Source organism: Ovis aries, chromosome 26 (assembly GCF_016772045.2).
Source record: "Ovis aries strain OAR_USU_Benz2616 breed Rambouillet chromosome 26, ARS-UI_Ramb_v3.0, whole genome shotgun sequence".
NCBI lineage: Eukaryota > Metazoa > Chordata > Mammalia > Artiodactyla > Bovidae > Ovis > Ovis aries.
Window position 1 is genome coordinate 38,496,448 of NC_056079.1, and position 27,981 is coordinate 38,524,428.

Sequence of the window (27,981 nt, forward strand, 5' to 3'; positions counted from 1 at the left end):
TCAGTGCAGAAGGACATCGCTATCAAAGCTAATGTTTTAAATCCTTTTCCTGGTTTTCATCTCCTTTTTTTTTAATGATAGTTTTAAAATATTGATTAGATTTTTGTCACGTGAAAGTCGCTCAGTCGTGTCCGACTCTCTGTGACCCCATGGACTATAGCCCACCAGGCTCCTCTGTCCATGGGATTCACCAGGCAAGAATGCTGGAGCGGGTTGCCATTTCCTTCTCCAGGGGATCTTCCCGACCCAGGAATTGAACCCTGGTCTCCTGTACTGCAGGTAAGATTCTTTACCGTTTGAGCCACCTCCACGCATCAACATGGATTAACCACAGGTGTGCATATGTCCCCTCTGTCTTAAACCTCCACCCCACTTCTGGCCCTTTCCCACCCCTCTAGGTTACTGCAGAGCCCCACTCTGTGTTCCCTGAGTGACACAGCAAATGTCCACTGGCTGGCTGTTTCTGTACGCTGGTGCGTATGCTTACAGCTATTCTCTCCTTTCATCCCACCCTCTCCCTCCTTTCCCCGCCCTTGTCCGTAAGACTGTTCTCTATGTCTGCGTCTCCATTGCTGCTCTGCAACACAATGTTTTATTGCTGTCTGAAATAGCTGGCAGAATTTCAAGTTGCTTAGGGGTTTTCTAGGGCTTTCTGGGACTCAGCGGAACAGTTTTGTATTTTCTGGGGCCTCAGGGTCTCTGCTGAGGAAGCTAGGAATCTTTGAGATTTCAATAATACAAAATCAAACTTGTAAAAGAAGTGAGAATCACTGCAGCCTCTGAGGGAGGTATGTGTACTTTCACCTAGTTAGTTGAAAGTAAAATGATTAGTCAGCTCAGTCTGTGGGGATTATATTGAGAAGCTACAAGCATCTAAGTTCATGAAGGTGGCTTTGCAGGTAGCTCAGTGGTAAGGAATCCACTAGCTCAATCCCTGGTCAGGAAGGTCCCCTGGAGAGGAAAACGGCAACCCACTCCAGCGCTTTTGCCTGGAGAATCCCATGAAGAGAGGAGCCTGGCGGGCTACAGTCCATGGGGTTGTAAAGAGCTGGAGAAGACTGAGTGAGGACGCGCACATGCAGGCAAGGCCATAAAAACCTGTAGCCTTTACTTATTTTTACCAGTTGGGAATATGAATCCTGACCTCACTGAAGTTCCAAAGGTTGACGTTTTGTTGGCAATGTTGAAAACGCAGCAGTGAACGGGCTGGTTAATTTGAGCAGCTACGAGACTGTTTATTTGCTCAAGTCAACTTCATTCCCTCTAAGGCCAATTGTGGGGCAGAGAGAAACAATCATTTCTTACTTCTCTGTGTATGCTCAGCTGCTAAGTCATGGCCAATACTTTTGCAACCCTGTGAACTACAGTTTGACAGGTTCCTCTGTCCATGGGATTTCCCAGGCAAGAATACTGGAGTGGCTTGCCATTTCCTTCTCCAGGGGATCTTTTGGACCGAGGGACTGAACCCAAGTCTCCTTTGTCTCGTGAACTGGCAGGCGGATTTTTACTGCTGAGTCACCTGGGAAGCTCTATTTCTCAACAGCCACCCCTGCAATTAGCACAACCCTATAAGACCTTCCCAGAACAGACTTTCCCACTCCTGCCCCCCACCTGCCTTTTGTATGTAGAAATACTTTAGTCAAAGAATAGATTTAATCAGAGAAGTGAGAAAATGCAGAAAGAAAGGAAAACAGTCAAACTAGATAAAATAATAATACTTGAGCCATTAAACAAAGTCAAGGACCCGTAACCCTTCCTCCAGGGCTATAGACGATATTCTGAGCTATGTCCTTTGAGTGGTTTTGCAGATACTGAAATCCCCATCAGGAGGAGAATTTAACTGTATGCTGGCCACAAGCACATAGACCTCCTCCCTCCCAGAGAGGTTGGAACCAGAAGGTTGAAGACGCTGACTCCCAGTTACCTCCCCACCAACCAATCAGAAGAACGTCCATGATTTGACCGCACTCCTTGAACCTGCTTATGTTCCTCCCTGCCCCCCTCCAGTGTGGGACATACAATCTTGAGGGCATTAGCCGGCTGTGTCCCCCTTGGCCTGGCAAAGCAATAAAGCTATTCTTTTATACTTCACCCCAAACTCTGTCTCCAAGATTTAATTTGTCACCCGAGTACAGAGGCTGAGCTTTAGCAACTCCAGGACCGCTTTTTACACTCTTGCTGCTGGCGCAGCCCAGCCACGTTAGCACCACCTGGCCCTACCTGGACAGGTAGACCTTCAGCCCCGCCCCCACCAGGCCTCCTGAGCCAGAATGAGCATTGAATGCAATCTTCAGGTGATTCAATTCGTGTGCATGCTAGTGTTTGACAAGCACTGTTGTAAGTACTCGGCAGAAAAATCTGCCTGAATATATTCGTTCTCATTTCTGTGACATCTGCCAAGTTATTCTACCCTGTAAGCCTGAGTTTTCTCATCTGTTAACAGAATTTCTTTTTAGAGCTCTTGAAAGAAAAACATAATACGAGTCAAGTGCTTAGCTTGGAAGATAGTATTAATAGTATTATTCCCAGGTAGCTCAGTAGGTAACGAATCCACTTGCCAATGCAGGAGACCCTAGAGACTCAGGTTCGATTGCTGGGTTGGGAAGATCCCCTGGAGGAGGGCATGGCGACCCACTCCGGTATTCTTGCCCTGAGAATTCCATGGACAGGGGAGCCTGGGGGGCTACAGTCCATAGGATCACAAAGAGTCAGACACGACCGAAGCGACTGAGCATGCACGCACGCTTGTGCTATAAATCAAGCACTGCAGCTCCAAGCTGCCGCTGAGTGAAGAATGCTCTGTGCAGTGTATTGCCTGGCGTGTAATGTGTGGCATGAAATCCATTATTATTTTTTTCTGCAAAGCAAATATGAAGGAACCCCACTTTACTGATAAAGACTGCGATGTCAGAAAGATTAAGTGACTTAACCCAAAGCCATAAAACTGACAAATAAGGAAGCTGGGATTCCAACCCAAGTTTATATGGCTCGAATCCCTACCTCCATCTTTCTATTTCAGGCTGAAAACTGTTCCTTCTCCTCATTATGGAGAGAGTTTCTGAGACTACCAAATGATGCTGACCACCCCCTGCCCCCGCCCTTTGTCAAATGGGTAAAGGGACCTATGGCCATTCTTCCCACCCTTGATTTTGAGTGTCATGTTCTTGAGGCTGAAAGTTTAAAACCACCCAACATTCATAACTAATAAGTGTGACATATACTTTGTGAATTTAACTTCTGACATAGCAACCATTATTCAACATCTGCGGATGTTTCAACCCATGTTAAAACACGGGAGGAGGTTCAGAGACTACTGACCCCTGGGAGGCGGTTCAGAGACCACCGGGCTCTAGTCCAGGACTGTCTGGGACTGGGACTGTGGCCTTTCCCTGTCATCCCTGCTGGCTGCATTGATGCTGTGAACGCTTTCAGGTGGCCACTTTGACGGACCAAGATCATCCGGAAGGGATTCAGTCTCTAAGCCTGGGCAAGATGAGTTTTGACAGATCTATGAAGACCTATGAATAGTTGACCCATTCCTCTGGCGGGTACAAAAGAGAACTGAAAGTATTTTCTGCAAACCAAGATGCTGTTCTCAGTCACTCAGTCATATTCGACTCTTTGCGACCCCATGTACTCTAGCCCACCAGGCTCCTCTGTCCATGGGATTGTCTAGGCAAGAACACTGGAGTCGGTTGCCATGTCTGCCTCCAGGGGATCTCCCCAAACTGGGGATCAAACCCTGCATCTCCTGTGACTCTATTGCTGTTTGTCAATAAACTCATTTTTACCGCTTTTGTAAGATCCCACATATAAATGATGTAATACAGTATTTGCTTTTCTCTGACTGACTTCACTTAGTATAACAATCTCTAGGTCCATCCTGCTGCAAACAGCCTTATTTCATTCCTTTCAGTGGCTGAGGATTAGTCCAGTGTGTATGCATACCACATCTTCTTTACCCATTCATCTGTTGATGGACATGTAAGTTGCTTCCTTGTCTCAGCTGTAGCGAATAATGCTACGATGGGGTGCATGTGCCTCTTCAGATTATAGTTTCTAAACATTCTCAGATTCTTTAACAATCTTCCTTTTAAGAAATAGTGCACATTTCTCACCTTATGGGTGGACAAGACTCAGTGACTCATTTTTGACACATGGAATGAAGCAAAAGTAACAAGATGCTGGTGATCAGAGAGAAGAATCAGAACGCACAAGATGGGGGAGAACCTGAAGTTTGCTAATCCACAGAATTTCCTGCCCTTCTTGACCTTTCCCAGACCTTCCTGTGCCCAGTCTCACCGCTCACCTCTCACAAACAGTGGCCTATGTTGAGGCTCAGTAAGACTTTAGGGTCCAGATTCTGGGCAGAGTCTGGAACCTTCACGAAACTGTACACCCTTCAGATCTAACCAGTCCATTCTGAAGGAGATCAGCCCTGGGATTTCTTTGGAAGGAATGATGCTAAAGCTGAAACTCCAGTACTTTGGACACCTCATGCGAAGAGCTGACTCATTGGAAAAGACTCTGATGCTGGGAGGGATTGGAGGCAGGAGGAGAAGGGGACGACCGAGGATGAGATGGCTGGATGGCATCACGGACTCGATGGACGTGAGTCTGAGTGAACTCTGGGAGACGGTGATGAACAAGGAGGCCTGGCGTGCTACGATTCATGGGGTCACAAAAGTCGGACACGACTGAGCAAATGAACTGAACTGGACTCTCTCAGCCCTGGACAATGTCCCTGGACCCCAAAGCACCCGGAAAGGTAGTGTATGGGGCAGGACAATCATTACTTTTATCCCTACCGTGTCAGAATTTCTCAACAGCCAAGAATTAGGAATCCTTATGATTCATGTCAGCCACAGTGCTTTCTGTCAATAAGCTAAATATACAAGCAAGAGAGGTGAGAACCAATCAAGGTTTGCTTTGGAAAAGTACCAGAACTTAATTTACAAAAATTAAAGACCTTGACACAGATGGTCACTAGACATATTACAGTGATCACTTTGTAACCTATAGAAATACTGAATCACTATGCTGTGTGCCTGAAAATAAAAGTGTTATAGGTCAATTACACTTCAGTTTCAAAAAAGCGGACACTGGAAGCAATGCATCAAAATGCTGATGGTGGTTATTCCTGGGATATGGATTATGGATGATCGTTATATTTTTAACTTTTCTCTTTTATGTATTTCAAGTTGACTTCAATGAATATGTATTGTTTGTAAAATTAGAGAATAACCAATCATGTCATTGAAAGTGAAAAATATTTTTAAAAATATTGAACACATTGAGGCTGACTTCCAGCTTCAATGTGAATTGAAATTTTTAAAAGCTCCCCAGGTCGTTCAAATATTCCAACCCAAAGGAGAACCATGATTCATTCCCACCTGATGTCTAGGATTTCCACATTATGGTAGACATTCAGTGCAAGTCTTGTTAGTGAGGAGATGGCTCTTATTATTAGTGACTGTGACCATGAGGGCTAGGACAGTACCTGGCACTTAGTAAGAGCTCAATAAATATCTGTCAAATGAGTGAATGTTACATAGAATTTTCATGCTTCATCAGTTCAGTTGCTCAGTCATGTCCGATTCTTTGTGACCCCCCTGAACTGTAGCATACCAGGCCTCCCTGTCCATCACCAACTCCCAGAGTTTACTCAAACTCATGTCAGTTAAGTCGGTGATGCTATCCAACCATCTCATCCTCTGTCATCCCCTTCTCCTCCCACCTTCAATCTTTCCCAGCATCAGAGTGTTTTCAAATGAGTCAGTTCTTCACATCAGGTGGCCAAAGTATTGGAGTTTCAAATCCAGCATCAGTCCTTCCAGTGAATATTCAGGACTGATTTCCTTTAGGATGGACTGGTTGGATCTCCTTGCAGTCCAAGGGACTCTCAAGAGTCTTCTCCAATACCACACTTCAAAAGCATCAATTCTTTAGCGCTCAGCTTTCTTTAGAGTCCAAACTTCTTTCGTGCTTCATAAAGTATATAAAATAGTACATTGTGGTATTAGTATTATATATTTTTTAAAGAATATTCAAAAACTTTGTCCCAAATGAATTCAGATTGCCCAGTAATTCTTCTTTTGAGCCTTTGTTAAACGGTCGCCTATGCCTCTCCTGAGTTCTTGTCTTCCAAACACTTCCTGGCTAACTTCTACTCATCTTCCAAGTCTTAGCCTCTGCTTCCTCCCCTGGGAAGTGGGCCTTGACTGAGAAGTGGTCAGGAGATAGCCTTGACATTCTCTCACTGCATCTATTGTTTATCCCTAGAGTTTTTCCTGAGCTCATGCATAGAAACTGCCCTTTTACTTGGCTCTTGATCTTCACTGGCCCATGGCCTCCTTAGTGGCAGTTGCTGCCTCTTCCTTACCTGGTACCTCCAACCACAGAGTCAGTACTTGGCACAAGATAGTTATCCAATAAACAAATGGACGTGGATGGACCTATAGACTGTCATACAGAGTGAAGTAAGTCAGAAAGAAAAAAACCAATATAGTATATTAATGCATATATAGAGAATCTAGAAAAATGCTAGAGATAAATCTATTTGCAAAGTAGAAATAAAGACACAGGCAGAGAGAACAAACATATGGCCACCAAAGTGGGGCAAAGCGGGTAGGGTGAATTGGGAGATTGAGATATATACATATATATATACACACACACAGTATTGACACTTTGTAAAAACAGCTAATGAGAACCCACCGTGTGGCACAGGGCATGCATGCACATGTGCTCAGTCGTGTCCGAGTCTTTGCGACTCCATGGACTATAGCCCGCCAGGCTCCTCTGTCCATGGGATTTTCCAGGCAGAGCCCTGGAGTGGGTTGCCATTTCCTCCTCCAGGGGATCCTTCCAACCCAGGGATCAAATATGAGTCTCCTGTGTCTCGTGCATTGGCAGGTGGATTCTTTACCACTCTGAGCCACTGATACTGTGTAAAGATAGATGACCAAGGAGCTCCAACCAGGCCATTCTGAAGGAGGTCAGCCCTGGGTGTTCTTTGGAAGGAATGATGCTGAAGCTGAAACTCCAGTACTTTGGCCACCTCATGCGAAGAGTTGACTCATTGGAAAAGACTCTGATGCTGGGAGGGATTGGGGGCAGGAGGAGAAGGGGACGACCCAGGATGAGATGGCATCACGGACTCGATGGACGTGAGTCTGAGTGAACTCCGGGAGTTGGTGATGGACAGGGAGGACTTGTGTGTTGCAATTCATGGGGTCGCAAAGAGTCAGATACAACTGAGCGACTGAACTGAAGGAGAACCTACTGCACAGCTGAGAGAGCTCTGCTCAGCTTCCTGTGGTGACCTAAATGGAAGGAAATCCAGAAGAGAGGGCACATGCGCGTGTGTATAGCTGATTCACATTGCTGTACAGTAGAAACTGCGGAGGAGGCAATGGCACCCCACTCCAGTACTCTTGCCTGGAAAATCCCACGGACGGAGGAGCCTGGTAGGCTGCAGTTCATGGGGCTGCTACGAGTTGGACATGACTGAAGCAACTTAGCAGCAGCAGCAGAAACTGACATAACATTGTAGAGCAGCTAAACTTCAATGAAAAAAAATTTTTAAAGAGTGAATCATGTCTTTCCTTAGGGTTGTCTCGTGTGAGACAGTCTCTGGTCACCTAATCAGCTCTCCTCTCGTCAGTTAATATGACCATCTGGTCTACGTCACGGACACCGGCATTGGTGAAAGGTGCTCCTTTTAGTTGCAGGTCATTCCCAGTACCAATATCTAAACCCCAACTGGGCTGGCTGCAGTTCTTTGGTTCTCTTTGATTCTGTTTTTTTGTACAGATGAGCTACTTGGAAGCCTCAGTCTCAATCCTGACTTGTTAAACCTGACCATCTGTTGGGGAGGATTTTATTTTCAAGGAGAGCATCTGGGTCCCCATTTAGTTTCTGAGGTTAATAGACTTGATAACCTTTCTCTGTTCTTAGCAGGAAGCACTTCCTGGCACAGCTAGGAGGAGGAAGCTGAACTTTTCACTGGTTGTTATCAAATGCACGGCTCCCCAGTTGGAGGCACTTTTATGTCCCATCTTAATACTCTTGTCTCTTAAAGTCAAGGCTCACAAGTTCATAGATGACAGGCAGTCAAGAAGCTATCTCAGTTAAGATGAGGTTGTCATAGGTGATGAGGCAGGAGAATGAAGTGTAGCCCCAAAGATCCCAGGACCAATCCTGGTTACGGACACTTAGTAACTAGCTGGGTGACCTGGGCCAAAATGTGGACCTCTGTTAGATTAGTTTCCTTACTTGAAAATAAGAAGAAAATATCTATCTTGCAGTTTTGGTGAGAACTGTAAAAGGCTTATTAAAGTGCCTAGCACAGTACCCAATCAGTGGTCATCATTATTCACAGCTTTCAGTTGGTTCCGCTTTAGAGATTCTGCAGGAATTTCATGTACATTTCACTTGGATCTCATAGCAATCCTGTTGCGGGTTCCATTTGCTGGGAAGCAGATTCTGTGATTAGTGGTTTAGCGGTTAGGATATTTATTATGAAGTATTCTTGAGATCAGCACCCAGGGAAGAGGGAGAAGAAAGCAGGATGAGGCAGGAAAAGCTGAAGTGTGATGCCCGCCCTATGGCAGTTTTCGAAGGCTCCGCAGGCACTCTTGGAGCTGGAAGGTGATGCTGAAGATTTGTCCTGAGTTGAGCCAAGAGGGCTGGGGTTTGCCCCATCCCTGAGTGAGGGTGCTTTGTGTTTGATGGGCAAGGGATCTTAGGCATGGACACTCTGCAAATGAGTGAGGCGATTGCTGAAGGAAATGGCAACTGAAGGGCTTCCACCAACTGCCCTCCCAGCGGCTGGTCACAGTCCTTCACTACAGGAAGGTCTGGTTGCTGTGCCACACCCCTGGCTCAGAGTTCCTTCCCTAAATTAATGAGAAGAGCAAGTACATCTTTCAAATGAGATAAAAAGAAGTGTGTGTGTGTGTGTGTGTGTGTGTGCAGTATAGTGTGTTGAAATAGAAAGAAGAGAGAAAAAAGAGGAGAGAGAAGAGAATGCAATCTAACCCTATTCTCAGAAGCCTTTTGGAAACAAAGGAAGCTTGTTTTACAAATCACAACTTGCTTTAGGCAAGCCCTCTTTCAGCATGCACCTAATTCATCTTCCTCGGCTTCCCAAGGAGATGAAAGAGTCAGTCAAGAATCATATTTACCTTTGTTAAAAAATATTAATGATTCATAACTATAGGATGAGCCCAGGAGGGAGGAAGCCGGTGTCAAACTAAGGACTGCACTGGAGAAAGTTAAGCAGGAAAGGACAGCTTTATGCAGGACTTGCAAAAGTGGAGAGAGACTATTCAGCTGGGCGTCGCAGGTGTTGAACATGAGTTTACAGAGATTTCTCTGGGGGATAAGATCTGGGATGGGGACACCATAGCCGTCTGACTTTACCCAAAGGAGAAGTGAACTTTCTCCTATCTTCATGACAGGAGGTGGTTTTACAACATGGAGTGAGTCACCGGCAGAAGTTAGGCTCCTATCCTCCCCTGAGACTGGAAGGTAGGAAGCTATCTCCTTGTGTGCATGCTCAGTCGCTCAGTCATGTCCAGTTCTTTGTGACCCCATGGACTGCAGCCCACCAGGCTCTTCTGTCCACAGAATTCTCCAGGCAAGAACACTGGAGTGGGTAGTTGTTCCCTTCTCCAGGGGATCTTCCCGACCTAAGAACTGAACCCAGGTCTCCTGAATTACAGGCAGATTCTTTACTGTTTGCTGCCAGGGAAACCCAAGAATACTGGAGTGGGTTGCCATTCCCTTCTCCAGGGGATCTTCCTGACCCAGGGAATGAACCAGAGTCTCCTTCATTGCAGGCGGATTCTTCACTAGCTGAGGTACAATGGAAGCCCGAGAGGCTTCTGCTGCTGCTGCTACTAAGTCGCTTCAGTCGTGTCCAACTCTGTGCGACCCCACAGATGGCTGCCCACCAGGCTCCCCCATCCCTGGGATTCTCCAGGCAAGAACACTGGAGTGGATTGCCATTTCCTTCTCCAATGCATGAAAGTGAAAAGTGAAAGTGAAGTTGCTCAGTCCCGACCCCATGGACTGCAGCCCACCAGTCGCCTCCATCCATGGATTTGGGGTGCCATTGCCTTCTCCATGAGAGGCTTCTAAGGAGAATTAAATATATTTTTCAAAGGAGACAGAGAAAAAATTACAAATACTAGTTTTCTAAAGTAAATTGTCTAAAATAAGGGAGACAGGGACCTCTAATTAGGAAGAAAGTTGCCCAAAGTTCAGTCATGCTAACAGGAGCATTAAAGCTGCCTCGGTCAAAGATTTTCAAAGATCAAGAATAGCAGTGGAATGCTTGGTTTTGACAAGTTGGGCCAATTAAATCTGCTCACAGCAAGCAGCACCCTGGGAGATGGGTCCTTGCTGAATTGCCTCAAGATGGATAATCAGCTGCTAGCCACCCGAAAGGGTTTTTGTGAGTCAAGGTCCAACCAGGAAAGCAGAAAGCAGCAAGTATTCGAAATAAAATGGGTTATGCTACCTTATTTTTAGAAACCTTAGAAATAATAAAAGTAAATTACACTCATTGCATAAATTTTAGAAAATACAGACATGACGCTCACTGCTGACATTTTGATGTGTATGTTTTAGTTATCTGCATCAATAATCTGAAGTTTCCCAGGTGTTGGAAGTCTGGAGGTACTGCTAGGCCTTCTTTATGATGAGAATGATTGAAGTTTCACTGACCTCCACTCTTTGAGTACTGGGGGCCCTTTGGCATCCCTTTTCTCTACTTCTCCCTCTTCCCTACCTCACTCAGGTACTTCTGGAGTCCCCATCAGAAAGGGGGCATTGCAGCTGTCAAATACGAGTTCAGAAACGATTCTCATGGGCATTTTCACTTCAAGCCCATATGGCTGCTTCTCATCCTGGAGAGGGGGTGGCCTGGGCTTGTGAGACGGTGTTGCACTCAGGGTGCCTTTCATGCAGCTCAGTGCTGCAAGGTAAGATGCGAGCTACATGATGATGAAACAGCCCTTTTGCTGGTCCCTTCCGGAGTTTCCCAGAGACCAGAGCATGGGAAGGGGAGGAAGACAGAGACCTTTCCTACCTTCTCTGCCTAAGCTTTACCGTCTTCATGGCTCCAGCTCAGGCTGGACAAGCCCACTGTGGCCCCAGTCGCCTTGAGTGACCCGGTCCTTGGGCTCTGGTGTGGCCACGCCCCGTCCACGCGATCCTAGCGGTGCATACGGCATCCTGATTTCCTGATCTCCAACTGTTTCATCATCTCCTATTTTCTCACAGCTGCTCTCTCTCTTATGCCACCAAATAGGAATTAAATGTCTCTGCTTAAAATATTTAGTCATTTCTCTTTTCCTTATTGGACTCTGACTACTACAGACCATCTCTGGATAGCCAAAATGAAATCTAAGATGACCTTCATCTTTCAGGCTAGCTCTTTTTATCTCTGGGAAATCACACAGGGGAAATTTTTCTACAGCTTTAGAATCCCTCAGAATCCCAGCCACGAAGTGTGAGGGAGGTAGCTGTGTGTGCTGAATTATTAGTCTCCTCCTGGCTTTGCAGCAGAGACTGGAAGAGGAAAAGCGTGGGATCATCTGTGAACCTGTGCAGAGTTTCTTCTCTTTATTCAGTGGAAAAGGGGAGATAGCAATTTGATGGGCTACACTAATAACTTTAAGATCCATCTGCAACAGCTATGGTTTAGACATAAATGCCATTTCAAATATGAGTGTGACTAACTTTTAAGAATGTAAGTAGCACCGTAATACTTAAAGGGATATATGAAAAAACAATTCTTTCTTATGATAGAAAAACATTCACTGTCACAAATGCTGAAGACCACAGGAATATGCTGCAGTGAATAAATGGCTTGAATTTGTGCCCAGGTTTTAGTTCCTTCTTTCTGATCAATTTTCAAGGCAACTCTGCGCTTACTTTTTCCCCACAACATAATGAATACATTAAATTCAGCTCAATAAATAAATAAACTAGAGTTCAATTACGGAAAACTACAAGTAATTATTACTGCAAACGAGTTCTCATCATTTGTGGTGAACCGGGGCAAATGGTATTCAGGGAGGGTTATATAAAGTGTTTAACATAGTAGCTCTTGGTAAACATTAATTTCCTTTCCACTTAGACGGAAAATGCATCTCCTTGTTTTTGTTTTGCTTAAACCAATATTAAAATTATTTTTGTGTGCTCCGTCTCTTCTTTGCATATCCCCGCTGCTGTAGCTTTTCTCAAGACTGTCATCCTCATAAGAGAGCATGGATGCGTGTAACCAGTGCTTCCTTCTGATGCTCCTCTTCCCAGGCTTTCCTAGAGCACTCTGACCTGCCTTTCAGGGCCATTCATTTTGTGTGCATCACTTTGCAATATGCTTTTCTCCCTTGGGTGATCAGAAAAATCCCTCTGTTGTCCTGACATTGGGAGTTTGTGATCGACCCATACACCCCTGCTATATTTAAAGTAGATGACCAGCAAGAACCTGCCGAATGCAACAGGGAACTCTGCTCAGTACTCCGTAGCAGCCTAAATGGGAAAGAATTTGAGAAAGAATAGTGACATGTATGTGCAGCGCTGAACCACTTTGCTGCACACCTGAAACCAACACAACATTGTCGATCAACTGCTTTGTTGTCGCTGTTCGCTAAGTTGTGTCCGACTCTTGGTGACCCCGTGAACTGCAGCACGCCAGGCTTCCTTGTCCTTCCCTATCTCCTGAAGTTTGCTCAAATTCATGTCCACTGAGTTGGTAATGCTATCTAACTATCTCATCCTCTGCCACCCCCTTCCCCAGCTATGCTCCCATAAAGAAGAAAAATTAAAAATAAAAGAAATGTGAAAGAAAAAAACAGGTTAATAGAAATTCATTATAATGTAATAGCTAAGACTTAGACATAAATGCCATTTGAAATATAAGAGTGTGGCTGTCTTTTAGGAATGCTTTTTAGGATTAATGGGTGTTCTCTATCTGGATAGCTGAAGGCTATGGTCTGGAAGGCCTGACCACTCACTGTAAGAATCAGGAGCCTTGAAAGTGATTGGTGATTATCTCTTTGGGGTTTCCTGAAGTTACTGGGCATGAGAAGAAATTTTCAGTTAGAATTGCTCTGTTTTGTTGGTGAGTATCATAAGAGTACAAGCCACATTTTCCCATTTACTTCGTGTCAGTTCCCTCAGATGTGGGTCTTGCTCTGTACGCGCGCATTTAATGAATGAGTATCGCCGTTGTGTGCTTCTTGTTTGCTGCCTCTGGAGACAAGAGCCAAGATCTCCAGTGTAAGAACCATGCTTGGCTTTTGCTCTCCTGAACAGATCATCAGACTAGAAGGACCTGGAGTTGAGACCCAGCTTCTGATCTTACTGACCCTGGCAGTCTCCGGCAGAACACTCACATATTTGACTCTTGGTACCTTTGTTTATCCCCTGGAGAAGGAAATGGCAACCCACACTGATATTCCTGCCTTGAGAATCCTATGGACAGAAGAGACCATGGGTCACAAAGAGTCAGACACATTTGAAGAACTTTGTTTATAAAATGGGAATAATTAATGTATTCCAAGTATTGCCGCTGCTGCTAAGTTGCTTCAATTGTGTCTGACTCTGTGCGACCCCATAAAGGGGTCTACCAGGCTCCCCGGTCCCTGGGATTCTCCAGGCAAGAACACTGGAGTGGGTTGCCATTTCCTTCTCTAGGTATCACTAGATGCCTTTAGGATCTGGTCTGGTAATTACATATGAAAGAGTCATGTAAACTTGAGGAGTACAAAATCAAGTATAATGGGACATTATTAATTGGCAAAGAGCAAAATGTAAGATGAAAGATTGAGCAGTACCTACTGAAATAGTTTCAGTATAAAAATAAATTCTTCGGACTGTCTGCCTTGTACTTCAGGGTCGTCTATACCATCTTGTTTTTACCCTGGATTGAGCTCAGTGTCAATGAGCATCTCAGTGTGCATCTGCTTCATCTGTTTCATCCTGCTTTGTGGCCAACAACTACAATTTATATAAAAACAAGAGGGAATTCAAGGCAAGAAGAGGGTAGGTCCCAAAATCCCATGTCTCCCCATGGAAAATGACCTCTCACTGTCTATCCACTCAAGGCCCCTCAACCTGAGTATTCCTCTCTTGAGCCAGCCCCAAAGCTAAATGCATTTGAAGATGAAAAATAATCACAAGGAAAAAACTGAAAACATTGAAGAAAAGAAAAACTAAAAATAAAATACCTGTACTGTGAAGAAAATTAAAGAAAAAAATCCCATTCTCTCATTATCTAGAAAGTCTAACTCAAGCGTATTTTTTCACTTCTTTCAAAGTTATTGACAAGTTTTGAAGTATCTCAGCCTTCATCTACCAGAGAAAGAGTCTATGTTTTTAAGGTGAAGAATGTATATACAGCCCAGGAATCATAAGACTATTTTATGTGTGGGAGAATTCTTTGTGATTTATCAGACAAATCCAGGCAACAGTTTATAGATACTCTATCCATTGTTAATAACAATTGCATATTTATTGTCTGTGTGTCTCAGGCATTGCTGGTGTATATAACACCACAATAACATAAATAAGCATTTACTCTATTAATTGGCTGTTTTCTCTATACCTCGAGGAACCCACTGGAAGAATCGTTGAGGAACAGCACATGGACAGAGTAAATCTTGACTGAATTTTTCACATAATACAGACACCACCGGCCAAGTTCATGAAGATATTAAAGTATAACCTCATACAAGTCATACACTTTTGAATTTTCATCTTATCTGATAAATGAGAGTAATAATTAACTTGCTGATGATCACATTCCGTTCATCAGTTATTGAGACATTGACGAGACAGGATTACAGTTACAGGATTAAATGAGATTTTATTTCAAATCTGCTAGCATTGTGGTACCTTGTAGTTACCATATATGATAATTCTATTTTCTGCCATGATAACACACCCAGCTGCTGTTTCTTTCCTCTCAAAATAACCCCTCACAGTCACTGGGCATCGATTGTATGGAACCATTTTGTTTTGGTAGTAAATGGGCAGGGTCTTTAGCAACATATATAAGCTGCCCCCTGTGTGTTTGACTCTGTGCCACCCCATGGACTGTGGCCCACCAAGCTCCCCTGTCCATGGAACTTTTCAGGCAAGAATACTGGAGTGGCTTGCCAGTTCCTTCTCCAGGGCATCTTCCTGACCCACGGATTGAACCCGCGTCTCCTGAGTCTCCTGCACTGGCAAGTGGATTCTTTACCACTGCACCACCTGGGGGCCCATACAAACTGCGTGGTGGGTAAACACACAGCTAGCATCCTGACTTTGACGACTAGCTCTGAAGATACCAAGGTGCTACCACAACTAGGGAATACATGCAAAAAGAGGAAAACTCACTCTTTATTGCCTCAGTCCCAAATCTTCACCAAATCCAATCTGAGCTTGACTATGGCAACACACAAAAGCCTCTGTTTGGTACTAGAAGTTCTGTGTCCCTTTGTTTGAGTATTCTTGGGGTTTGTTTTGTTTTGTTTTTGGCCAATGGGGAGCAGGAAGTGGGTAGGCATGTCTGCCATTGGCAGTCTCCCTCCAACAGCCATCATAAAAGAGGGAAAGAGTATAGAAATCAAGCAGCTCCAAGAAGAGAGGATTGTGGTTCCATCTTTTTCTATTTAGAGTCTCTTTACTTCTCTCATATACACAAAACCAATGCCACCAACAAATGCATCTTCTGATAGACAGTGAAATGCTCTTTTTTCAGTGGTAAAGGAATAACGTTCTAATTTCTGCTTAAAGAAGCAAAGAGAGTGTGCCCTCCTACAGAGAAGTCTCACCATGGGCTGCTGCTGAGCTCACTGCTACCGCTCTGCCTGATCCCTTGGTAATTTGGATGGCCCAGCCAACCTCAACTTCCTCTCAAATCATTGTCTTTTGCAGAGTTGGCAGTTATAAATCCAAGTTCTTATTGAAATAGGACAGCATTTAAATGAAAAGCACTGCAAAAGTGTAAGCATACCTTTAACATTTCAAGTTTCAAGAACTTTATTTTGCCTCTGGTCCTCTGACATTCAAATGACGTATTTTTTAGAACAGTGGTTTTCCACTCCCTTTGCATTTTTAAATTACCCGAGGCATTTGAAAAAATACAGATACCTGGGTTCTTCCCCTAGGGGATTTTGCTAGTTGATCTAAGTGTGATCTGATTCCATTTTTATTCCTCTGATATGATCAACCATCATCGATATGAAATCATGGAGCTGGGGGCTGGGGTATACCTAAGACAGAACTTCAACTGCAGACAGCACCACCTTCTATCACATGGTCTTATGTCCATCTCTTAGCATCTCTGAACTTTCCTTTTCTCGCCTTAAAAATGAGAATACCAATATCTACTTGTTCTTTGACTGTGAGTTTGTTTGTCAGACTCAAACAAAATAAGAACTTTGAAAATACATTTTAAAACGTAATTAATGAGTGCATGCTCAGTGATGTCCAAAGCTTTGTGACTTCATGGACTGTAGCCCACCAGGTTCCTCTGTCCATGGGATTCTTCAGGCAAGAATACTGGAGTGGGTTGCCATTTCCTCCTCCAGGGGATCTTCCCAACCCAGGAATCAAACCCACAACTTCTGCATTGCAGGCAGATTCTTTACTGCTGAACCTACAGGGAAGCCCAGTCTTTCAAAATGTAATACATGTCTTATTTGAAGATGTGTGTGGAAACTCAGATATTTTTAAAACATGCTGAGGCAGCTATCTGTTTCTTTCAACTACCCACCATCTATTTTTTTTCTTGGAACCATAAGCATGAGAGGGACTTCCCAGGTAGCTTAGTGGTAAAGAACCTGCCTGCAATGCAGGAGACACAGGAGAAGCAGCTGTGGGAACATCCCTGGGTCGGGAAGATCCCCTGGAGAAGGACATGGCAACCCACTCCAGTGTTCTGGCCTGGAGAATCCCATGGACAGAGGAGGTTGGTGGGCTGCAGCCCATAGGGTCACAAAGAGTCAGATACGACTGAACATGCGCACAGATAACATATTTAAGCAGGCAGCCAGACCTTGCTTCCACATGTGACCTAAACCGGCCCAGGGAGAGGGTCCCTTGCGAGAAAACTGGGGCGTTTCCGTGGCTGCGTTTTCCATCAGTTCTAGCTGCGGAGCTCTGATCTCTCTGCCCCGATCTATCCTTGTTGAGGTCTTGCTCCCCTGTCTTCAGAGGTGCTCCAGCGCCTCGGCATTTCCTAGCTTCACTCTCCACCCTCCTTTTGTCCTTATGTAACTGCAATGACTGTTCTTTACACTAAACTGAAACAATTCAGCCTTGGCCTTTAACAAGTGCCTCGTTTCCTTGGCATATCTTCAAACACCTCTGTTCCCTGCAGACTCAAGCAGACTGAGGGCACAGGGCGGTCCGGATGCTCGGTCCCCTTCACACCTGCTGGCGGACCTGACTTGTCTTCATTTCTTCGTTCTTCAGGGGCTTCTCTCAGCAAGGGACCTCAGGCCCCTCTTCTTAAAAGTGCCCACCTAGAGAGACAATGATTTCTTGGAAGCGGAGATTAGGAAACATCAGGAACTTCCTTGGTGTGTTAGACATTCAGTCAAGGAAAAATCGCTGTCGAGGTGACAGAGCAACCAGTGGGCACCAGTTTCTGACCTTAGACTCATCACTGTGTGACCTTGGACAAGCAACTTAACCTCTCTGGGTTCCGGCTCCAACCTCTGTAAGTGGAGCTTGTGAGCTTATTGTATTAAAAACTTGACTGTTACAAGGTAAGTATGGATAACAGAAAATTTTAAATGCTGAGTACTGATGCTGATGGTAAGAAAGGAGAAACTCAGCTCTGTACTTATTTTGAAGAATTTTTTTGTTTTGTTTTGTTTTGCTCTGTTTTAATTGATTCCAGTAGCTGCGTCAGATGGCCTGGAAGCAAATGCTTTTTCAAATCAAAGTTCATTGCCCACACACACCCACTCAGGAGACAAGACACAGAGCTGTGTGTTGCTAAGGACTCTCCTATTTTATGTGTCTTCCCGTTTTATGGGAAGGGATTTATTTTGTGACAAAGAGGATTTACAATTTGTAGGCTGTGGCCATCTTGGTTGAGAAAACTGTTTCTTTTTCTTGTTCTTTTGCACATATGCATACATGGAAACACACACACACACACACACCTGAGTTAATGTTAAATCTTTCACTAGTACCAATGGCAGAAAACTTCAGCACTTCCTATGCAAAAGTTGCCCCTTGTTAGCCGGCATAACACATCTTTGTGGACTCCTCAAAGAAAAGCTTTGCTTTAACAGCTGTGGCACTATATTTGGAGAATAGTAAAAGGACATGTCCTCAATTTTCAGCTTCCACACTTACAACCTAGTTTTTGTTGATTCTGATTCCAACCTGGAGAGAATACATGCACTGCAAAAGCCTATCTGAATTTGATAAGGATGTATGGTGGGGTTATTAGTGGCTAACCCTCTCTACCTCCCCTGACACTTGCCTGGTAGAACATGTATTGATTCTAGTTGTTATTTGACAAGATGGTGTAACGGTGGCAGAACAGACATTGTTACGAGTGCGGGGCTTAGAGAAATGCCCAGAGGGTTCTTTTGTCTGGAACTTAATTGGAGGGTATGGCAGACTAGTCAGGAATTTGGGAAATGTGCATTTTTCTTAGAACAATGTTAATGTCTGAATGGCCTTGGGGAAAGAAAAGAGGCTTAAAAATTGAATATAAGAGGTTGTGTGGGCTTAATTTACCTAAGATTAAGCAAAAATCTGGGAGTCTGTGAAGGCATGAGACAGGAGGACTTTGCATCTCAGACTGGTCTGCCAGGTGTGTCTGACTTTATCTAGACATAATAGCTACTGTTTCTGACAGATGAAACATTTGGCTTCTATTGGCTTTGAGGCCTTGGAGGGGTTACATTACCAGTTTGAAGCTTTAAAGATGAGAATATACTATGTAAAATGCAGGTGCATTTCACCTAAGAGGAAGTTTCATAAATGTTATATACTACGAAGTGCACAATACCTCAAGGCTAATCCTGGAAAATGAGGTAGGTATTAATTAAGCCTGAATCCAGGCTCCTCGAATTTAAATTCCACTGCTACTTAACTTTTCCTCATCTGCAGAGTGGGGCTAAACGTGGTTATGCCGCATAAAATTTTTTGCATGAAAAATAAAGATGATACCTATGAAGCATTTAGGTAGTGTTCAATAAGCATTAACTTTCATTCTAACAATTATTCTTTTGCAGCAAACGTGGCACATCCTCATGTGACCAAAGCATAAATATTATTTCAAATTCCTGTGGTTTATCATTTAAATGTGGAAATTCTTTATACTTTTTCAAATTAGGAGACATTTGCTAGGCTTGAAATTTTGTAAATAAAGTGAGAATGTCTTGATAATTTGTATTAAATTATTTCAGATTTGCATAATTAAATTTTGCATGATTCCAATTTGCACAAAATGTGAGTTGCCCTGGATCTCACTGGATTGTCATGAGCATTAAGTATGCTGATAGACAGCAACTGGACACAGCCCAGAGCCTGGGGTTATTAATAACCATCTTCAGATATAGAGGGTGCGGCACATATATGTGTTGGGACCAAACAGGAGCAAAGACAGTCTCTAAGGGACAGGCTAGGCCTGAGTTTTTAGTCTCTAGGAAAGCTGAGGCACTGGGAACTCCCACAGGCAGTGTAGCTCGACCAATCAGAAGGAATCCCCATAGCCCCGGCCTGAGCCAATCAGGAAAACCCCGCCCATGCCAATCCAGATAGGGATGTGAGGTTAAAAAGTCCTGTGCGCATATGGTTTAGCCAATCAGCTATGCTGTTACGGGAACAAAGAACTGTGGGTATAAAAGTAGATGTGATTCAGAGCTCGGGGCCCTTGTCAAGACTCCACTGCGCTGGATGAGACCAGAGCCCTAGCTCGAGCTAGCAAATAAAACCCCTTTGTGCCTTTGCATTGCTGTAGATGTCTTATTCTCTCAGTTTTGGGGATGCGGACCTTGGGTATAACATTTGGGGGCTCGTCCGGGATCCCTTCAACTGGGAAGAATAACTCCCTCCTGGCAGAAAGGGTATCCTCACTTGGAGGAAAGGTATTCGAACACCGGTGTCAAGTCTGGTGAGGAGTGGGTTAGTCGCCCTAGCTAGCGTAAGGCCGAGGCCCAGCAGATGCGCTGGAAGGCAGCTGGCTTTGCAGGGGAGAGGGAGAGTGCTTCTCTCTTGATCCTGAATCTGGTGGACAGTGGACGCCCTTCGGTAAGGTAACTTTAGGAGGCAAGAAAACTCAGGGGGCCCAAAGGAAACCTCGTGTTGTGTTCTCTGCCGACGTCTCCGGTTTGTCCTCCGGTTGTCGTGTCTCGGTGTGTGCCGGCATTGTCTCTGCTCTCTGTGTGTTCCTTTTGTTTCCTGTAATTGACTCTGTGATCATGGGTCAGGGAGCCTCTACTCCATTATCCATCATGACTAACCACTTTTCTGATTCAAATCTAGGGCACAAAACTTATCATTGTTGGTGAAAAAGAGCAGGTTGATAACTTTTTGCTCTTCTGATTGGCCCTCTCTTAATGTCAGATAGCCGCCAGAGGGGACTTTTATCCTGCCTACTATCCGGGCCATTAAAGAAAATGTGTTCGCTCCTAGCCCTGTCCAGCCCTTCCGGACCAGACACCCTACATCTTAGTCTGGCAGGATCTGGTGGAAAATCCACCGGCCTGGCTGAAACCCTTTGTTCCCCCTTCCCCCACTTCGTCAGTTCCCCAGGTATTTGTCATGGAGACATCTAAAGAGGAAGAGCATAAAGACCGCTATGGCCGGGCGAAGACAGTATTCCAGGAATCCTCACTATATCCTAACCTAATTGACCTGGAAACCGATCTCTCCCCACCTCCTTATGCACAGCCGTCTTTGCTCCCTCAGGTACCACAGATATCTTCCAGAGGAACACGAAGAGACACTGAACCTTCGGCCCCATCCCAGGAAGGGGGCCCTGCTCAGGGGACTCGAGGAAGGACCAGGGGGGTCCTTGGCTTGGCAGAAGATGGTGACCCGGAGGCCCCAACCTCAACGGTCCGGGTGTTCCCCGTTCGGGTGGGGCCAGCCCACCCGGACGGAGAATGAACATACTAGTACTGGCCCTTTTCCACTAGTGATCTGTATAATTGGAAAACTCAAACCCCTTCATTCTCAGAAAAACCCCAGGGCCGCACTGACCTTCTAGAATCTATCCTATTCACTCATAGCCCCACTTGGGATGATTGTCAGCAGCTGTTGCAGGTGCTCTTCACCACAGAGGAACGCCAACGGATTCTGTCGGAAGCACGGAAAAATGTTCCAGGGGTAGATGGAAGATCCACCATGCAGCCTAATTTGATTGATGAGGGATTTCTGCTGACGTGACCACACTGGGATTTCGAGCGCGCTGAAGGTAGGGAGCATCTCCGAGTGTACCGCCAGACTCTTATGGCTGGCCTCCGAGCAGCCGCCAGGAAACCAACGAATTTGGCCAAGGTAAATTCTGTTAGACAGGAACCGACTGAGAGCCCGGCAGCCTTTCTAGAGAGGTTAATGGAAGCTTTCAGACAATACACCCCCATGGACCCACAGGCCGATGAATCACACGCGGCAGATATACTAGCATTTGTGAATCAGGCAGCCCCGGACATCAGGAGAAATTTGCAGAAAATAGACAGGCTAGGGGAGCAATCAATACAAGATCTAGTGAGGGCGGCAGAAAGGGTTTTTAATAATAGGCAGACTCCCGAGGAGAGGGAGGAACGGATCAGACGGGAAGAAAGGGAGTATAGGGCCGAAGAGAACTGGAAGAATCAGAAAGAATTGGCTCAGATTCTCTTGGCGGGGACCAGACAGGGGCCTGACCCCCAGAGAACTAAGGACACCAGGTTAAAGGATAAAGGGAGACCAGCCAGGCAGGTGCTGAAAAAGGACCAATGTGCATATTGCAGAGAGCAGGGACATTGGAAGAAAGAAACCAATTGGGGGAAACCGCCCAGGAGAGAGGCACCCTCCCCGGGAGCCCACGTTTTATATGCAGGAGAAAATAGTGATTAGGGGAGTCAAGACTCAGCACCCCTCCCCAAGTCCTGGGTAACTATTAATGTGGAGGGGAAACCGGTCGGCTTCATGGGAGATACGGGAACCCAGCACTCGGTCCTCAATCGCAAAGAGGGACCGATGTCCAAAAAGACTAGCTGGGTACAAGGAGCCACTAGGACAAGACGATATTGCTGGACTACTAAACATCAGGTGGGCTTAGGGACCCAGCGAGTGTCTCTCATTTCTAGTGATACCGGAGTGCCCAGCACATTTGCTAGGAAGGGATCTGTTATCCAAGGTCAATGCGCAGATCACTTCACCCATGGGGGGATATCCATTACGGATGGGACCGGACATCCAGTTCATGTCCTGTCCCTCACGCTGGAAAACGAATATTGACTGTACAAGCCAGGACTCCGCCCCCCCCCACCCCCCTGGCTGTGGACCCTACCGTGCAACCTTGGGTTCAAAAATACCCTTTGGCCTGGGCAGAAACGGCAGGGGTAGGACTAGCGAAACAGAGACCCCCCCATTATTGTCATATAGGGGATGCCGCCTCTATACGGGTGAAGCAATACCCCATGAGTCAGGAGGCCCGACGAGGAATCGCGCCACACATACAATGGCTCCTGAAGGCAGGAATTCTCAGAAGGTGTCAATCCCCATGGAATACCCCCCTACTACCGGTGAAAAGGCCTGGGGGAATGGATTTCAGGCCAGTCCAGGATCTTCGTGAGGTCAACAAACAGGTGAGTGACGTTCATCCCACGGTCCCCAACCTGTACACTCTTGTGAGTGGCCTGCCACCGGACTGTGTCTGGTACACAGTTCTGGACCTGAAAGATGCTTTTTTCAGTTTGCCTCTGGCCCCTAAGAGCCAAGAGATCTTCGCGTTCGAATCGGCCGACGAGGACGGCCAGACCACAGGACAGCTAACCTGGACTCACCTCCCACAGGGATTCAAACACTCACCAACGTTGTTCAACGAGGCCTTGGGCGAAGACCTCCGTGAGTACTGGGCTGATCACCCCGATGTCATACTGTTGCAGTATGTGGATGACCTTATGTTGGCTGCTACTGCTGAGGAGGCATGCCTAGAGGCAACCTCTAGGCAACCTAGAGGTGACCTCCTCCAGACTTTGGGGGTATTAGGATACAGGGCCAATGTGAAAAAAGCCCAAAGAGCTAGACAGGAGGTCACTTACTTAGGGTATAAGATAAAGCAAGGGTGGAAATGGCTAACACAGGCCATGAAAGAGACTATTTTGCAGATCCCCGAGCCAGCAACTCCCCACCAGGTGAGAGTTTCTTGGGACTGTTGGGTACTGCAGGCTGTGGATCCTGGGGTTCGCTGAAAAGGCCCAGCCACTATATGAAGGAAGTAGGGAGAGTAAGAACTGGACTTGGACTGAGCCAATGAGACAGGGATTTCAAGAACTCCGGCAGGCTCTGCTAAAAGCCCCGGCCCTTGCTCTCCCTAACCCATCTATGTCTTTTCAACTGTTTGTGGACGAAAAACAGGGAGTAGAAAAGGGAGTCCTGACGCAACAATGGGGACCTTGGAAGAGACCCGTAGCCTACCTCTCAAAAAGACTGGACCCAGTGGCCGCTGGGTGGCCCCCCTGCCTCCGAATCACTGCAGCCACTGCTCTCCTGGTCCATGATGCCGACAAGTTAACTTATGGACAGCGCCTCCTGGTCTACACTCCCCACGCCACTGAAGGGATTCTCAAGCAGCCACCGGGTAAGTGGATCTCCAATGCCCGCTTGACTCATTACCAGGCCTTTCTGCTGGATACCCCCCAGATACACTTTCAGATGCCCTGTTTCCTGAACCTGACCACTCTCCTGCCTGTTCCAGAGAAAGACGGCCCCCTCCACGATTGTGGTGAGATATTGGCCGATGTGGCAGCCATACGGAAAGACCTCAAAGACGTGCCCTTAAAAGACAGTGAACTAGTATGGCTTACAGATGGAAGCAGTTTTGTAAAAGATGGACAGAGAAGGGCAGGGGCAGCAATTGTTGATGACTCTGGAAGGGTCATCTGGGCTGAAGCTCTGCCCCCTGGAACATCTGCCCAAAAAGCAGAATTAATGGCCTTGATACAGGCACTAAAAAGGGCAGAAGGAAAAAGGATCACCATTTATACCGACAGCCAGTATGCATTTGGCACAGTGCATATTCAGGGCCCAATATATAAAGAGCTGGGGTTTTTGACAGCAGAGGGAAAGGAAGTTAAAAACTTACCTAAGATCCGCAGACTCCTAGCAGCAATCCACTGGCCCCGAGCAGTGTCCATAGTACCTGTCCCAGGACACCAAAAGGGAGAAGATATCAAGGCTCGAGGCAACCATGCCACTGATGTGGCGGCTCGTGAGGCAGCCATCAGAGACTGCGAAGCCCACATACTGACCGTGGGATTGCCACCCCTGGGAATGGGAACCTTGCCCCCGACCCCTGAGTATTCCTCTTCTGATCTAAATTGGATCCAAGAAAATACCAACTGTCCTGTGAGCGGAGACGGATGGTATCGGGACCAAAATGACAACCTGTTGCTTCCGGCTGACTTGAGTCGACACCTTTGCACGCACCTACATCAGACCACCCATCTGGAGGAGAAAAAGACTCTAGCACTCCTACAGACAGCACGTCTGCGGTTTCCCCAACAAAAGGCAACTATACAAGACATAGTCCGTGCCTGCAAGGTGTGCCAGATGATGAGACTGGGAAAAGGACAGGATACGGGTGTAAGGTACCAGGGAGAGAGGCCAGGACAACATTGGGAGATAGATTTTACGGAGGTAAGGCCCGGCAAGTATGGGTACCATTACCTGTTAGTTCTGGTTGATATTTTCTCTGGGTAGGTGGAGGCATACCCCGCTAAGAGGGAGACAGCAGTAATGGTGGCTTAAAAGCTCCTAGAGGAGATAGTGCCTAGGTTTGGGCTGCCGGTAACCATTGGCTCTGATAATGGACCTGCTTTTGTGAGTCAGATTGTTCAGGACTGGCCTCAGCCCTGGGGACCAAGTGGAAATTGCATTGCAAATACAATCCCCAGAGCTCAGGACAGGTAGGAAGAATGAATCGGACTCTAAAAGAAACTTTGGCAAAACTGGCAATAGAGACTGGTGGGGACTGGGTGACTCTCCTTCCCTTCGCTCTCTTCCGAGCACGTAATACCCCTTACAAGCTAAATCTGACCCCCTTTGAGGTTGTTTATGGGGGTCCCCCTCCCGTATGCCCTATTTTTGAGGGAAAAATCAAGCTGCCTCCTTCATTGCGGCTGTTCCAAGAAGCTCTAATGGCTTTGAGTAAGGTGCATATGCACGTTTGGGCTTTGGTCAAAAAAATCCATGAGGGCCAGGACAAGAGGGCAATCCCTTCACAGGACATTGGCCCGGGGGACTGGGTTTGGGTCAAACGGCACTAGTCCAAAACATTAGAATCCAGATGGAAGGGCCCTTATGTTGTTCTTCTTGCTACCCCCACTGCCTTAAAGGTCGACGGCATTGGACCCTGGGTGCACTGTAACCACGTGCGCCGGGCCACTTCAGAAGAGCAAGAGACGGCCCAGAGAGAATGGAAGGTGGCACCGCATCTCTCCAATCCTTTAAAATTGAAGCTCATCCGTCAGTAGGTCCCAGACGAATCACCTTGATCCTCCTGTTGGTGGTAGTCTTCCTCAACCTGGGGACAGCCAGCGCTAACCCGCATCAGCCTACCAAAATCACCTGAAAGCTTCGGAACGGACTGACTCGGGAGGTACTCAGTTCGACCACCAGAATTCACCCCCCCAATACTTGGTGGCCGGATTTATACTTCAGCCTGGGGAAACTGATCGACAGTGGTTGGGAGGGACCATTCTTGAGGAGATATGGATTCTGGGCGTGCCCCGGACACATAAAGAACAACTGGGGGACGTGTGTGGGTCTACAACATTATTTCTGTTGGGCCTGGAGCTGTGTGACCTCCAATGATGGGGAAGGGAAATGGGAGGTAGGGAACCGGGACTTGGTCAACTTCTCGTTTGCCTATCCCCTACCCGGCGTTGGAGCCAGGTACCCACCCAGCCACAAGATGGACCAGGTGAAAGTAATGTTCAATCAGGAGCCGGCTAAGCAGGAGAGGTCTTGGGTTTCTGGGCTATCTTGGGGTTTCCAGCTCTAAGTCAGGTGGCCCGGCGCCTACCCTGGAGGAATTCTAGTTATTAGCCAGACAATAGAACCCATCCGGACCCAGAGTGTGGGCCCCAATCAAGTAAAAATTCCAGCCTCACACGAAATAATTGAGGCAACCCTGACCCAGGGCATTACAATGCTGAGCCCTACGCCCTTCGTTTCCTGGCCGGGGAACCAGCTCAAAGAAACAGAGGCCTTAGGCTCCTTGTCCTCCATCCCTGACTTAAGAACGTCAGATCCATTATGGGATCTAGTTAAGGCAGTCTTTGCAGCCCTAAATCATTCGAACCCAGGTGTAACTCAATCCTGTTGGCTCTGTTATACTCTCTACCCTCCCTTTTATGAAGCAATAGGCTTAAATGTTTCTTACAATCTGTCCACGAGTACAAATCTACCTCAATGTCATTGGGGAGAGCGTAGGGTTGGTCTCACTATGAGAGAAGTTTGGGAAAGGGGACTTTGCATAGGTAAAGTTCCACCTGAAAAAACTCCCTTGTGCGCCCGAACGGCCAATCTCACAGGAGTAGATAAAACAAAATGGATTGTGCCTGAGGCAGGAGGATGGTGGGTCTGTTCACATACCGGGCTGACTCCGTGTTTACATGCATCAGTTTTAATCAGAGTAGAGAGTTTTGTGTGTTGGTGGCTGTAATGCCCAAAATCTTATACCACCCTGAAGAAGTTATGTACAACTATTGGGCTGGAGAGACAACAAATTAATTGGGAGGGAACAGAGTTAAGAGAGAGCCCATCACGGCCATCACATTAGCAACCATGTTCAGTCTTGGGATTGCTGGAGCAGGAACCGGGATAGCTGCTTTGTCTCTCCAAGGTCAAGGGTTCACTTCGTTGCGGGCAGCTATAAATGAAGACATCACATGCATAGAAGGATCAATTAGTCACCTAGAAAAATCACTAACCTCCCTGTCCGAGGTAGTCCTACAAAATCGAAGGGGGTTAGATCTGATTTTCCTACAACAAGGGGGAATTTGTGCAGCTCTAGGAAAAGAATGTTGTTTTTACACAGACCACACTGGGGTAGTGAGAGAATCTATGGCCAGAGTGAGGGAGGGACTAGCCCAATGGAAAAGAGAGCTAGAGGCCCAGCAGGGGTGGTTTGAGTCCTGGTTTCAACAGTCTCCGTGGTTGACAACGCTGATTTCCACCCTGGTGGGCCCTCTCATGGTGCTATTATTAATACTCACCTTTGGCCTATGTATCCTAAATAAGCTTATAACCTTTATAAAACAGCGTATCAATACAGTACAGCTACTCATACTTAGGCAACAGTATCAGGCCTTGCCCCAAAATAAAAAGATTGCTCTATATGATCAAAAGACAGGGGGGAATGTTGGGACCAAACAGGAGCAAAGACAGGCTCTCAGGGACAGGCTAGGCCTGAGTTTTTAGTCTCTAGGAAAGCTGAGGCACTGGGAGCTCCCACAGGCAGTGTAGCTCGACCAATCAGAAGGAATCCCCGTAGCCCCCACCTGAGCCAATCAAGAAAACCCCGCCTGCACCAATCTGGATAGGGACGCGAGGTTTAAAAGTCCCGGTCACATTCGGTTTAGCCAATCAGCTATGCTGTCACGGGAACAAAGAACCGTCCTTATAAAAGTAGATGTGATTTAGAGCTCGGGGCTCTTGTCAAGAATCCACTGCGCTGGATGAGCCCTGAGCCCTAGCTCAAGCTAGCAAATAAAACCCCTTTGTGCCTTTGCA

At 46.3% G+C, this 27,981-nt stretch overlaps 1 protein-coding gene across 3 annotated transcripts; it reads left to right on the top strand.

Moving 5' to 3' along the window:
- The first annotated feature begins 2 nt into the window (after positions 1–2).
- On the top strand, positions 3–27,981 carry LOC121818052 (uncharacterized). 3 transcript variants are annotated; one of them, XM_042241337.2, is made up of 5 exons: positions 3–279; positions 20,944–22,829; positions 22,937–23,824; positions 23,942–24,882; positions 25,581–27,981. In XM_042241337.2, exons 3-5 carry the CDS (start codon positions 23,497–23,499, stop codon positions 25,716–25,718), a joined length of 1,407 nt encoding a protein of 468 aa, XP_042097271.1. In that variant the 5' UTR covers positions 3–279; positions 20,944–22,829; positions 22,937–23,496; the 3' UTR covers positions 25,719–27,981. The 3 variants fall into 3 exon arrangements, with proteins under 3 accessions (XP_042097271.1, XP_060263079.1, XP_042097270.1); XM_060407096.1 differs by having other exon boundaries at positions 22,937–24,882; XM_042241336.2 differs by lacking the exon at positions 3–279 and having other exon boundaries at positions 19,444–24,882.

Excerpts from the sequence above, each read along its gene's own strand:
- LOC121818052 (XM_060407096.1), top strand. The coding sequence starts at position 23,497 with ATGAGACAGGGATTTCAAGAACTCCGGCAGGCTCTGCTAAAAGCCCCG. Across the intron at positions 24,883-25,580 it reads GGGAGATAGATTTTACGGAG|GTCGACGGCATTGGACCCTG; the intron begins GTAAGGCCCGGC and ends ACTGCCTTAAAG.